Source organism: Phoenix dactylifera, chromosome 1, assembly GCF_051530095.1.
Source record: "Phoenix dactylifera cultivar Ajwa chromosome 1, Ajwa_hap1_PhDact_Kaust_v1.1, whole genome shotgun sequence".
Classification (NCBI taxonomy): Eukaryota; Viridiplantae; Streptophyta; class Magnoliopsida; order Arecales; family Arecaceae; genus Phoenix; species Phoenix dactylifera.
The window spans coordinates 15,139,335-15,152,308 of NC_143190.1; the positions used below are offsets into that span (position 1 = coordinate 15,139,335).

Below are 12,974 nucleotides of genomic sequence, written 5' to 3' on the forward strand. Positions count from 1 at the left end.
AATATACTAAGTTTTACAATTGCTTTTGAAAGTGGGAATATATTAATTGGAATGGTCATCCACAATGTTCTAAGTCTTCTACGGGAACCCTCCCTCACCTTTGACAATTCGGGGGCCAAAATGGGCACCCTAAAGTCATTAATTTAGACCACTGCAGAATTTGATGTTAAAATAATTATTTCAAACAACGACAGTACAAATACTCTCTTTTAATATATGCACTCTCCTCGGACAAATACATGAATGCAGCATCTGCTTAGGAAAGGTGTGCAAGTATCGATTCCATGACAAGAATAATCTAACTCCAACAATCTTCTCTTGGGCAACTCGCCATCTAACCTGTAAAATATCGTTGTTGATCTATCAGCACTATTATAAGCACAAGTCAATAAAAAAAAAAAAGTGCTATAGGATGGTTATTAAACAAATATGCTACATGATAGCATAATCCTAATGCAATAAAGTATTGATATAATATAATAAAAGCTCGTGCTTTTGTAACGTGGGTTTCTTGTGCAGTGCAGATGCAAGGCGTCCCTCTTGGGATTTCCTCCCTATAAAAGCATGATCTACATTAATTTATTCGATCTTTCCAATAAATAGGCCCTTAAATATTCCCAAGAGGCATGCTTTCCATTTAAGCAAACCTCAAATGCTAAAATAGCACGAAGGTCACTGGAGATCACCCACAAGTTCAGCTGTTCCACATAGTTAATCAATTAATTACCCCCCTCCCATTAAAGAATGAAATTTAATATAGCACCAAAGTTTCGCTCTCACCCTGCCTCTCTCTCAAAAAAAAAAAAAAAAACTTCTTTTTCTAGTGGGAGATTGGCACGAGGATGGAGAAAGGTGAAACGTTGAGACCACAGGATAATATATTTGGTTGTTGGATTCAAAGGAGAAAGGATAAGAACTAAGAAGTGGTATTTTATTCTCTTATATGGTTATAATAATCTCACTTCCTTCTTTATTCGGGCTGCCCCGGGCCCGCATCCACCGCGCGGGGGACGCTGGCATTACTGACGTGGCAGGATGGAACACGTGGAAGCCTCGCACGTTTATCGAGACTCATCCATCGGAAAGCGAGGGGAATGAGCGGGCGCATGCGACAACCAAGCCCTCGCGGGCCCCACCAACACCCGGGCCCACAGCACGAATTTTTTTAATACTAAATATTATTAAACTAAGGTCATTATTTACTGCCGGTTTTAAATATAATAACGTGATAATTGTAAGATATTTGGTGGCGATTGGCCTGGGAAAGTGGGAGCCGCTGCCCAATAATAAACAGGTCCGAGAGGACCAATGAGATACCCAGTGGTCGCCACGTTTCCATCAGAACGGATAAGATATGTAATTAGGACACGTGTCGATCTGGCAGGGCCCCGTGATGCACCGATACCGCGTGGACTGCAACAGGGTACAAGGACGGAGGGGGCGGGCGGGTGGAGGGGCGGACCCGCGCCTACGACGATCACGGCCGTCCAAAGTGGGATGGTAATTTTAATTTTTTATTTTAATGTACTTTTTGGGGGAGGTAGTGACGTGGTGGGGCCGGATGACGTCACCGGAGCGGGACGTTGGAGGGTGGGCGCGCGAGGAAATAGTCGCTGCCCGATCGGCGGGTCCCACCGGCACGTAGAGATAATTTCGCGACTTTTCCTGATTCGGAGTAGAGATAAGGGCATATCAGCCGTTGGATTTATCGAGATGAACGGGCGGAATGGGTCGGTGCGGCCGGAGCAGGTGCTCGTGGCTGCCAGCTAGGCCTCGCGAAAGTTGCGGCCCTAGTTTTGACCATACCTGCAAGGCTGTCGCCACGTCAGCTTGGAGATCGGACGGATGCAAGCAATTCAGGGGCGGCATCACGTGATCCGACCCGTTGGTTTGCGCTTCGGTCGCTTTCAACATGGGTCCCGCAATCAAGCCCGAGAAGGGAAGGCAAAGAGTCCTCCCGGGATGGGGAGGAGAATGGCTCCAGACCTCCAAGCAACTGGCTACAGCCGGTGCTGATACCGGACAATTGGGGATTCTATAACGCTAATTGGGACACGTGTCGGTTGGCGACGATAAAGCGTTTAACTAATCCAAAACGAGTAATTGGCGATCCTTGCAGGGAAAGGAGCGAAATCTACTACACGTGGCCATCAGGCGCCGCTGCAGTCTGGTCTCTCATTGCCTAAAACAATCGGACGGTCGGAGTTCAGCCACGGTGGCTCATGATAAATCACAGCCATCGGATCGAGACGATAAATCGACGCACGAGATTGAGAGACGGAATGGGGAATCGATCCGGGCCTTCAGGTGGCGCACGGAGTGGGGTTGGGGGGGACTAAAACCGGAGGGAGGGGGGACAACCGAGAGGAGAGGAAAGCAAACCAGAGAGGGGAGAAAGATACCAGAGGAGCCGGAGACGAGAGGAGAGAGAAGAGTGTCCAAAGAGGTCGAGGTGAGGAAGATCTTCGCGTAAAAAACCCTCCTTTTTCCGATTTCTTGAAGGATTCCGACGAGGCCAACCGATTTAATACCTCGGAGGGATCGGTTTTCTGGGCGTTCCCGGCGAAAATCCGTAAAGAAACGGCGGAGATCTATTGACGAGATCGGTTCTCGAAGGAGAGAGTGGTAGGAGGATGAGAAGAAGCGGGGAGAGATGATCTGATTGGATGAAAGAGATCGAAGGGAGAGATGGAGAGGAATAGGGAACCGAGGAGAGGAACCGTGGCGGCTGTGAACGGTGGGTTGTCGAGGAGGAGGCAGAGGAGCAGCAGCTTGAGAGACTCCCCTGGTCCGATTCCTCAGATCCGTCTCGCTACTGTTTAGTTCTTTTTTTCATCTCCATTTCTGGATTTTAATTTTTTTTTCTTGCTAAAAATTTTTACAGAGGAGGATGGAGGGATTGAGATGGCCGAGACGACGAGGCTTCGGGATCGGGGGAGCAAAAAGGATCGAGATCGGGATAGATCTAGCCGGAGCAAGAGGAGGAGAGGCGAGCGGATGCTGCACGGGAGCAACAGAGACGAAGGGGATGACAGCTCCGAAGATAGCGTCGACGAAGAGGAGGAGTACGAGGAGGAGGACGTGTCCGTGGCCGTCCGGCTGCCGCCGCCGCCGCCGCCGCCGCCGCCGCCGCCGAATCCGGCCTCCTCGTCTTCCGTGCCTCAGAACAACCACTATCACAACCACCAGCAGCAGAACCGGAAGAGTTTTCCAACCAAGGTCACGACGAGATCTCCGCCGGTCTGGAAGCCAGACGAGATGATCGGGTTCTCGGTGCCTAGAAAAGCCCGGTCAGGTAGGGGAGGAGAGTGGCAGAGAGTGAATATGGCTTGGGATTTGGAAGGAGAAATTTTTCCATTTCTGATTTTTTTTTTTTTCTGTCTTTCTATGCCACGGTCGACTTGTTGAAGCCTTTGGTTTTATTTTTCTCTTGTTTGGTCTTGCAGCATCTGCGAAAAGGTCACATGAATATTGGGTTTCAGGTGACTCTGGAAGTGGAGAGCAGATTCCACGGCAAGCTTCGGCCTCTCCATCGAGGCTCAGCCCTGCCTCCACCACCCAGATCTCACCCTCCTCCTCCAACGCCTCTGCTCGCAAGAAGATGGTCCGACTCCTTTTTTTTTCATTTGCTCGTCCTTCTCTCGCTTTAATCCTTCCTAACTTTCATTAATGGCCTCATTTGTTTTAGAAACCGATGAGTGGACCGAAGCACCGGCCTCCCAAGGTCTCCAAGTCGCCGTCTTTGATCCAAGAGGATATCGAGATCGAGGTCGCTGAGGTGTTATTTGGGATGACGAGGCAATTCCAATGCCCACCGAGGCAGGAGACCTCCAAGATTGATTCCAAGGATACAAATGGTGGGTCGGGCAATGAAGCCAAATCCAGAGTTTCCTCTCCGAACTCGATCTCCCCTGCTCCTCCAGCATCTCAACCATCTGTTCTTCCCCCCACCAATTCTAGCTCTAACCCTAATTCCTTGCCTACTGCTGGTGCGTAGCGTGCACCAAAGATCTAATTTTCTCCACTAATTTTGTTTTCCCTTTGTCTGATTGATAGTGTTATTGCTCTTCTGCAGCTCCAAAGAGAAAGAAACCAAGGCCTGTGAAGTTTGAGGAGGAAATCCCCTCGAGTCCGGGGGGCCCACTTGCACCGGTAACTTCTAAGATGGAATCGGAGCACCAGATGAAGGCAGGCGCTTCGTCTCCGAGATCGGAGAAGGGCACGGCATCTCCAATTACGGAAAATGGTGGTGGTTCAATTGATGTCTCTGTCCCTTCGGCTGCAGCAGCCCCCTTGGATGTACAGCAGGAATCAGCAAAGATAGAAAGCAATCCAGTTCCTGATTCGAAGCTTTTGAAGGGCGAACCAGATGGCCAAAATCGGATGGAGAACCAGAAAGAACCTACTCCTCCTGTAAAGGAAACTCCCTGTGCTGATTTGGATGTCCACCGTCGGGAAGAAACTACAGCAAAGACGTAAGCTTTAGATCCGACCAGTTTTTTGTCCCCTATTTTATAGGCTATTATTTAGACTTCTGAGATGGATTCCTGATGTTTTCCTTTTGTTCGTTAATTTTGCAGAGCTCCGGCAATGGATAGCCGTCGGGAAGAGAGATTCTGCATTGACCTAATGGTGGGTACCTCTTCGATCCACGAATATTTCTTCAGAATTGTTTCGGCAGCCATGGATTTTGAGGCAATCTGTGTTTACTGCAGGCTCCTCCCCCTGGGAAGTTATCTCCAGAGGGGGACAGCTTGTGCGAATTCAATGCAGATCGCAGGTCTCAGGGTCCACAGATTGAAGTGGTGAGAGACCTGAGTAAATTTACTTGCACAAGTTAGCGCTCTGTTTGGTCTAAAGTTTTTATTATTATTATTTATTTTCGTAGGCGCCGAAAGTTGACATTGAGAGGAAAGAAGAAAAGGTTGTGGAGAAGATAGCAAAAGGAGATGAAATGGTTCTGGAGGATAGGAAGGTCGACAAGTCCACGCAGGAGGAATTCGATCTAAAGAAGCAGATGGTGAAGGAGAAGACTTTTGACCTGCAAATTGATCTGGAGAAACCGGATAAGGACGTCCTCAGCAGCAGCAAACTCCAGCTGCAGAAGCAGCAACAAAGGTCACCTAAGGTGGAGCCTAAACATGAGAAGCCTGGTAATAATTCTTGTTGAATGACTTGTTTTGTTTGTTTGCTAGCTTTGTCCTTCTTATGTCCCAGGGATCTAATATGGATCCTCTGTTCCTTTAATTGGCCGTAGCTCCATCTGCGCCACCCCCTGCTATGCCTATGACAATTGCCGGCTGGCCAGGAAGCCTTCCTCCTTTTGGGTGAGCAACCTGTTCTTGTTCTTCATTCTAGATTTGTTATCATGGTGTTTGGAAAGAAGATTCATCTTTCCCATTAACAGGTACATGGGTCAAGTCCCATCTCTGCAAGCGGTGGTTCCCATGGATGGGGCTTCAGGAGCTTCCAATAGCCTACAGGTCTCCTCCGGTCCTCTCTCCAAACTTCTCCCTCTGTACCCTCCCTGCTTATTGTCTGACGGACTCTGGTGTTGCAGCCTCCCAGCTTCCTCTCACCGCAGCCTCGACCAAAGCGCTGTGCGACACACTGCTACATCGCACAGAATATAGATTACCACCAGAAAATTTCGAGGATGAATCCTTTCTGGCCTGCAGCGGCTGGCGGTGCGCCACTGTATGGAGCCAAGACGTACAATCTCAGTGTCGTGCCTCCTTCGGATGGGAGGACCAAGGCCTCCTTTCAAGATAACAAGGGGGCACCACCAATAGTAGCAGCATTTACAGGACCACCCTCGCAGGAGAGGATGCCGGCAGCAAATAATGCCACCACTGAAGCTGCCCAAAAGAAGCAGCTAGTCCTCCATCAGATGCCCCAGTCTGGATCAGCAGCAACCAACATGCTTGTAAGGCTTTCATCCTCCTCCTTTCACTTTGTAACAATGTGAAATGCTGGTTCGAGAAAGCAATTATTCTAATTCTTTCCTCCTCCAATATTTTTCTGTGTCTTCAGCATGGCCCTACATTTATTTTCCCTCTCAACCAGCAGCAAGCAGCTGCTGCTGCTGCTGCAGCTGCCGCCACTGCCACCCGATCTGGAGCGTCAAAATCTGCTCCAGGGACTGGCAAGGAGGGTGCGTCTTCTGGTGCCTCCACTTCTGCAGTAGCGAGCAATGGAACTGGTGGGGGATCCGCAGCTGCGATGAATTTAAGCTTTACTGGCCTCCCCCCAAACGAGGCTCAATATCTGGCGATACTACAGAACAATGCATACCCATTTCCTATCCCTACGCATGTCGGGGGACCTCCATCCTTCAGAGGAGCAAGCACTGCCCAGGCAATGCCCTTCTTCAATGGGCCCTTTTATGCTTCTCAGATGCTTCACCCCTCACAGCTTCAACAGCAGCAGCAGCTGCTGGGACCGCAACCAGCTCCCCACACCCAACAAGGCCAGCACCAGCACACAAGCACATCTAGCGGATCATCATCCTCCCAGAAGCACCCACAGCCACTGCAGGCTCCGGGAGGTGGGGCCAGTGGTGCTGGTGGAAGCACTAATGGGTTTCAAGCAATGAACCAGCGGCAGCACTTGCTTCCCCACCAGGCGCGGCAGAAGGAGGGCAATAAGCCTTTGGAAGAGAGCCCATCGACCACAGATGGTAGGAATTTTCAAGCTCAGAAGAATGCCTATGCGCACAACTTTGCGGTGCCGATATATCCTCAGAATTTTGTCTTGATGCCTACTACTGCCACGGCAGCAGCACTGGGCAGTGGTGGGGGGCACAGTGATAAGCAGCTTATGTTGCAGCAGCAACCTCAGCAGAACCACGGTATGAAAGTGGAGTTCGCAACCTCACAAGCTTTTGCTATGCCGTTTGCCTCCTTTGGTGGGGTTGCTGCTGCTCCATCAGGCCTTGATTTCTCTTCCATGGCACAAAACCAAGCTATCTTTCAGGCCCTCCCTGACCCCGCTAGACATGGTTACAACCAGATCGCTGCAGCAGCAGCAGCAGCTGCTGCCCAAGAAGCACAGCAGAAGAAGACCCGCCCTGAGGATGGGAAGCCTGCTGGTGGAGAATCAATGGGTACAAATGCTGTTGGTCAAGAGGAAAGGAGGATGATCACAGGCAGCAAAGGTCCAAGTAGTGGTTTACAACATTCCTTTAGCTTCTCTAAACCGGATAGTGGACCTCCCTTCTCTTCCATGCTTGGCAACAATGTCATAGACAGCTCATCTCGGACCTTGGGTCTCATTCCGGCTCCGGCGAACCGTTCTTCTTCTGGTGCCGCTTCCACAACCACTTCAGCTGCTGCAGTGCCAATAGTTAACATTCCCAACTCTCAGCAGCAGCAGCAGCAGCAGCAGCAGTTTCTTCAACTTCAAAAGCAGCAGCAGCAGCAGCAGCTTGCATCATCCCGCACGAAGTCTTCTGGCTCAAGCAATAATGCCAGTGAGCGTGCGGGCTCTAGCGTAACCAAGTTTCCTCAGGCCTTGGCTGGCTTTCCTCAATCTCTCATGCAAGGTGGCAGCTCCTCTCACTCACCCCAGTGGAAGGCCTCTACTACTAGAGCGGCAACACCTGCCCCTACCCAATCTTGTGTTCCAACAGTGGTGAAGAACAATCCTCCCCTCCAGCAGCAAGGCAGAGCACCTCAACAGTCTTGTCCTGCTCAAAGCCACCAAACCCAGATATCTTTCGGTGTGAATTCAATGAAAGCAGTGCCTGCTGGAGGGACAAGCAACCCATCATCCTCATCTGCTTCTGCCATTACCGTTGGTTCTCCCCCAAATTCAGTGTCCAAGAGTGCCAATGGAAGCCCACAGGCTTCTGCTAGTGCGAAACCCGGTTTGTCGTCCGCCATGTTACCACTGCCTCACCAATCATCTGTCAGGAGTTCTGCATCAAGTTCAGGCCACAAGTCTTCTCGAGCGAACAACCGACATGCACCCTCGATACTTGGCCATCCGCACATTGATCCTGCCCCCAATTCGAGCACGAAACCACAACAGCAGCAAGCTCAGCAAGTACAGAAGCAGCAGCAGCCATTCTCTCAAGCTCAATTCTTCTTCTCGAATGTTTGCATGCAAGCCCAGTCTCCTCAGTCCAATGCTGGTGCTGCCGCTGCCGCTGGGTATTATCAAAGACGTCCATCCGAGCAACCACCATCTCAGCAAGCTCAGCAGCAGTCAAACTCTGCGCCAGGTTCTTCTGGGATGCTGGCCCTTGGTCCCACAGCTGCGACATTAGGAGGTGCATCCACCATGACTGATCCTGTGAAGGCTGTTGCAGCAGCTGCAGCAGCAGCAGCGGCAGCTGCCAATGGCATGAAAGTGATGCCTCCACCAGGCCTTCTTCATGCTGCTCATCGTGCTGTGGCTGCCCAGTCAGCCTCCGGCGCTCCCCACCCTCTTATGCCTGCCTCATTTCCCTATATGACTGTGCCGGCCGGGCCTCTGAAGCCTGCATCTGATCAGAAGCCTGCAGCCGGTAACCGTCCCTCCCTCTTTCCTCTCTATTGAGCGCTCTTTAAAACCGAAAAGAGTTTAAAGCCTCTTTTAGTTGTAGTGATGGTAGTAGTAGTAGTAGTAGATGGTGGTTACTAATGGAGGTCTCATTTGTAAAGTAACGGTTGGTTTGCCCAGGAAATGACAATCTGCATGCGTGCTGGCAGCCTGAGAAGAGATGATGATGGAGATGGGGATTGCTGCTGCTCAGAGGCGCACCTGCGGAGTTCATCCATTTTTGTTCCTCCTAAGGGTGCTATTGATGTGAGAGGACCTGGCCGGGATGCCTACCGTCTTGGAAAGAAGGCTGTATCCTTCTACCCTCCCCCTGCCCCACTTCATCTTTTGCTGTTGCTGCTGCTGCTGCTGCTGCTTGGTGAAGTGCTTGCGAAGAGAAGGATGCAGAAAGAGGAGAGCACGAAAGCAAAGGATTGGGGAAGGAAAGGTGGTGGTCGGCCACCATTGGCGGAAAAGGAGGGGCCAGCTTGACCTTTTCTTTTTTTTGAAATTCGGGTACTAGAACCAGGAAGAGGTGGGGAGAGTGCAAGAGCTGAGTGGGCGGGGAACAGTTTGAAGAGGAAGGAAATCGGATTTGCAGATGTGTATTAGATTTCCTACTGTTTCAGTTTTTCCTCGTGCGGCGGTCAAAATGCCCACCACTCCTACCCCTTATCTCTATTTTTTTTTTTTTTTTCTAAAGACGAAATACTGAAGGTGATTAATTTAGTTTCTCCCAGGTCTCTATCTTCATGTTTCTATCTACTACGTTATTTTTTTATTGTTAAACAGTACATGCTTGCATATGGTGGGGACTACAGTTGTAAGCACTTTCTTTTTAATGGCTCCCAAGATTGGGTTTGGGTACGGGACTGGATTTTTGAATGTAATTGGGTGGCTCTCACGTGAGTCCCGGGTTTGGTGAATGAAGAAGCCATGCGTGCCTCTCTCTCTCTCTCTCTCTCTCTCTCTCTCGGCTCCATGCTTCCACGTGACCTCTATTATAGATTACCACTTTGTCTCCTTGTCTGTTCCTATCATATAAATATTATTAAACTCTTTAAAACAGGGCAAGAAACGGGCCCCAGCAGTAGTCGTACAAGCGGTAGGCCGTAGGCGGCTCTTCCCCCCCCCCCCCCCCCCCCCCCCCAATTTGGTAGTTCCCGGTCCGGCCGACGGAGGTGAGCTCCCCTTCACGCAAACTCTAGAGATATCTTTTATTTACGATGGGATGGGAGCCGGCGGGCCCACGGCAGCACCCTCATTTTAGTTAGCTTGTCTTGTGTGGCTCCAGTGCTCCGCGCATGAGAGAAAAGGAAAGGGATAAAAAGGCAGATGCTTTGGTTCAGCCGTCGGCGTCACCGGAATCCCAACCCCAGCCCTCGGCGGGCCCACCAAAGCCGGGGGTATATTGTGGGCCCCACGCCCATAAAGCAGCTGGCATCCGCACGTCTTATCAAAAAGCATGGGCCCGTGATGGTTGGGCCCGTTGGTTTCTAACTGGACGGCCGGGATGGGGGGCCGAGAGCAGGGGTCACGTCCCGCTCCCCGCGTCAGGATGGGGTACCGGGTTTTTCTCTGGCCTGTGGTCCACGTGTGGCAAAGCGTCGCAGAAGGACAAAAGCTCTGTAGCGACGGGTCCCACGTGAGAGCAGACGCCACGTGGAGGGAAGCAACTGGGGCCCACCCATGAGGTGAGGGAGGAGGAAGGCTCTTGTTTCTTTGTTTCTAGAAGAGAGGACTTGCGGATCAGGATCGCCTGGGCGAGACGCTGGCGAAATTTGGCTGCGACCGGGGATGAAAATTAAAGAAGGGAAGATGGGTGAAGGAGAGGGGAAGGGCCCCACCCACCGCATGGATTTGGCTGCTTTTAATTAGCTGCAGAGCTTCCGGTCACGGTAAAATAAAAAAAGAAAAAATCTCTGTTCGCAGAGACAAAGGGAAGTAATTTTCCAAAAAGATAAAGGGGAGTAGAAGACAGGACATGGTGGTGGAGTAATAATGGCAGTACTAAACGGGAAGGATCCAACGGTGGAGTGGTTGGTGGAGCTCCGAATCGTACGGCAGTTTTTTTTTTTATTTTTGGGTGGGGAAGGGAGGAGAGAATCTACTGCTGGGGGAGGAGATCTCCTCGTGGTGCGGGCACTGTCGCACGTTTTCATCTTCTTCCGACAGCTGACACGTCAGGGACTGCAGTGGATTCTGGGCCCACATCGACCCGCAATTTGTCAGGTTAGGAAGATGCCACGTCGGATGTTGCGCGAGGCCAGAAAGCGGCCACGTGGGATTCGTGTGTCCGGAACTGCAGCCGGTGCTTTGAGGTGTTATCAAACATTAATCTAATCAACCGGCTAAATCAGTATAATAATATCCATTCATCGGTAGGTTTGGTTGATGATTTCAGATTGTGACCTTGTGAGTGAAGCGGGGCTTGCTCCAATGATCATAACCTTCTCCTTAACGACAAGAGAATTTGGATGTAGTTTAATTCTTTAATGATGCGTCTTAGAAAAGATCTAAGTCTGGGTAATTATTGTACGAACATATCTCCTCACTTTCCTTCCAAATTAATTCAAAATTACGAGATCCAATCTCTTTGCGCCATTCCAGCTTCATCAAACAAATAAAACATTAGAAATAAGCAAGAGTATGTACCATGCTTGGTTAAGAGACAGCTTTGAACTGATCTTGGGATCTGAGGTTTAATTAGAAGCCACACAATACGCATGGTACAGCATTTTTTTCTTTTTTGTTTAACTATTTTTAAAGTACAATCTAGAAATTTAATTTATAACAAATAAAAACTTTGATAGCTAAAGTTTTGTTGCATATTAAGATAATGAGCTTTAATAATGCCCAGACAAAAATTTATGTCATTATTATTGGCATCTATATAGTGAATGGGGAATTCTATACAAGCTAAGCTTAATATTGACTGTGCATGACGCACGAGGTATTAATTTTTTTTTTCAATTATAAATACAATGTAACAATATAGCAAATTATAATAAATAGAATGCTGTAATAACCAAATTTCTATGGTATCTTAAGCATTGAATTTTAATGATGGTTGAACACTTTAATGGTAGAATTGCTAGTAGATATTGCATATTAAGCAAAGGACTTTAATGATAATAGAAACTGATTGGCCAAGTAGAAACATACATTATTAGTGCTGGCGTCCACATGGCTTATGGAGAATTCTGCACTAGTCAAGCCTCTATGCAAAAATTTTGATAGTCAATATCCACATAATTAGTACAGGGCATGGTTTTATCTTGTTTTTCAATTACTCTTAAAATATAATATCACAATAATATAAATTATAATAAATAGAAGAGTTTGATATCAAAATTTTTGTTGCATATTAAGTAATTGATTTTAGTGATGGTTGAGCACATTAATATCAGCATCATTGATGTCTACTGCATAATAAGCAATAAAATTTAATGATATATTGATATCAACATAAAACAAACTAATGCTTTGCAACGATAGTTTCTAGAGCCCTTGTTAAGTGGGCTGCTTTAGAAGTATGTTCCACGTCGCTTTTTCTGGAGGAGGCTAGCTGGTTCAAAATTTTGATTAATCAAAAACAGGTTATGAGTTCAATTATGATCAGATTACTTCATTGGATCATGGGGACAACGGTTGGCTTTCGGAGCCAGTAACAGCATAGGAGTTTTTGCAGGCCATGGATACTTCATTCCTTCTGAAAGAAAAAGTAGAATACTTCATTCGTTTTGAAGGAAATAATTGGGATGCTAAGGATGAAAGTTTCTGGTAGCATTACAACTAGAGTACTTCCTTCATAGGAGACTACTTTGGCTTAATTTTTTTAAACACTTTCAACCACCAGTGATTGTAATTAACATTGTTGTTTATTAATTAACACTTTTCAACCACCAGTGATTGTAATTAACAAGTGCCCCATCCCCTTGGATTTCATCACTATCGCGGTCTAATCCTCCTCGTCGTGCCGAAGAGAATTGACGCCTGGGCATGATGACATCCCGGCAGAACAGGTACATTAGGGGGCCAGATGGCAAGTTAGATCAGGACTCAAAAGTCGCACGAAAGGCACCTACGCTAAATAGCTAAATGAAGCTAATAAAAAGAATACGTAAATAGACGTAGATCATCAAATACGCATACACGCAATTAGTGGAGAGCGAACACAATGCAATAAAGGTGGCCTTTCATTATTTCATAACAACGTCAGTCTAATGAACAAACTGAAGATTCTCTAGTTAGCCTGTCTGCACTTTGTAAGAAGTACACAGCAACTTTCTACCGCTCAACGAAGAAAAGCAAGTAGAATTATCAACCCTGAAGATAAACAGACGCAAAGGCAGCAAGGTCCATGGGACATTACTGTCAATGGAGGGGTCGCGTGTGCCCATGAGCAATCCACTTTATGTAAAGACCTCGAAGGCTAATAAATTGATTGA

At 48.3% G+C, this 12,974-nt stretch overlaps 1 protein-coding gene across 4 annotated transcripts; it reads left to right on the plus strand.

The window, feature by feature from the left end:
• Nucleotides 1-2,352: 2,352 nt before the first annotated feature.
• Nucleotides 2,353-9,262, plus strand: LOC103716451 (protein TIME FOR COFFEE-like). 4 transcript variants are annotated; one of them, XM_008804448.6, is made up of 13 exons: nucleotides 2,353-2,788; nucleotides 2,885-3,295; nucleotides 3,447-3,604; nucleotides 3,689-3,989; nucleotides 4,076-4,475; nucleotides 4,581-4,632; nucleotides 4,716-4,805; nucleotides 4,889-5,153; nucleotides 5,258-5,327; nucleotides 5,408-5,483; nucleotides 5,561-5,926; nucleotides 6,034-8,509; nucleotides 8,665-9,262. In XM_008804448.6, exons 1-13 carry the CDS (start codon nucleotides 2,689-2,691, stop codon nucleotides 8,706-8,708), a joined length of 4,809 nt encoding a protein of 1,602 aa, XP_008802670.4. In that variant the 5' UTR covers nucleotides 2,353-2,688; the 3' UTR covers nucleotides 8,709-9,262. The 4 variants fall into 4 exon arrangements, with proteins under 4 accessions (XP_008802670.4, XP_008802672.4, XP_008802674.4 ...); XM_008804450.6 differs by having other exon boundaries at nucleotides 8,694-9,262; XM_008804452.6 differs by lacking the exon at nucleotides 4,716-4,805.
• Nucleotides 9,263-12,974: the final 3,712 nt, after the last annotated feature.

Coding starts and splice junctions, on each gene's coding strand:
- LOC103716451 (XM_008804448.6), top strand. CDS start 2,689: ATGGAGAGGAATAGGGAACCGAGGAGAGGAACCGTGGCGGCTGTGAAC. Junction 3,990..4,075: donor TAATTCCTTGCCTACTGCTG/GTGCGTAGCGTG, acceptor GCTCTTCTGCAG/CTCCAAAGAGAAAGAAACCA. Junction 5,484..5,560: donor GAGCTTCCAATAGCCTACAG/GTCTCCTCCGGT, acceptor CTGGTGTTGCAG/CCTCCCAGCTTCCTCTCACC.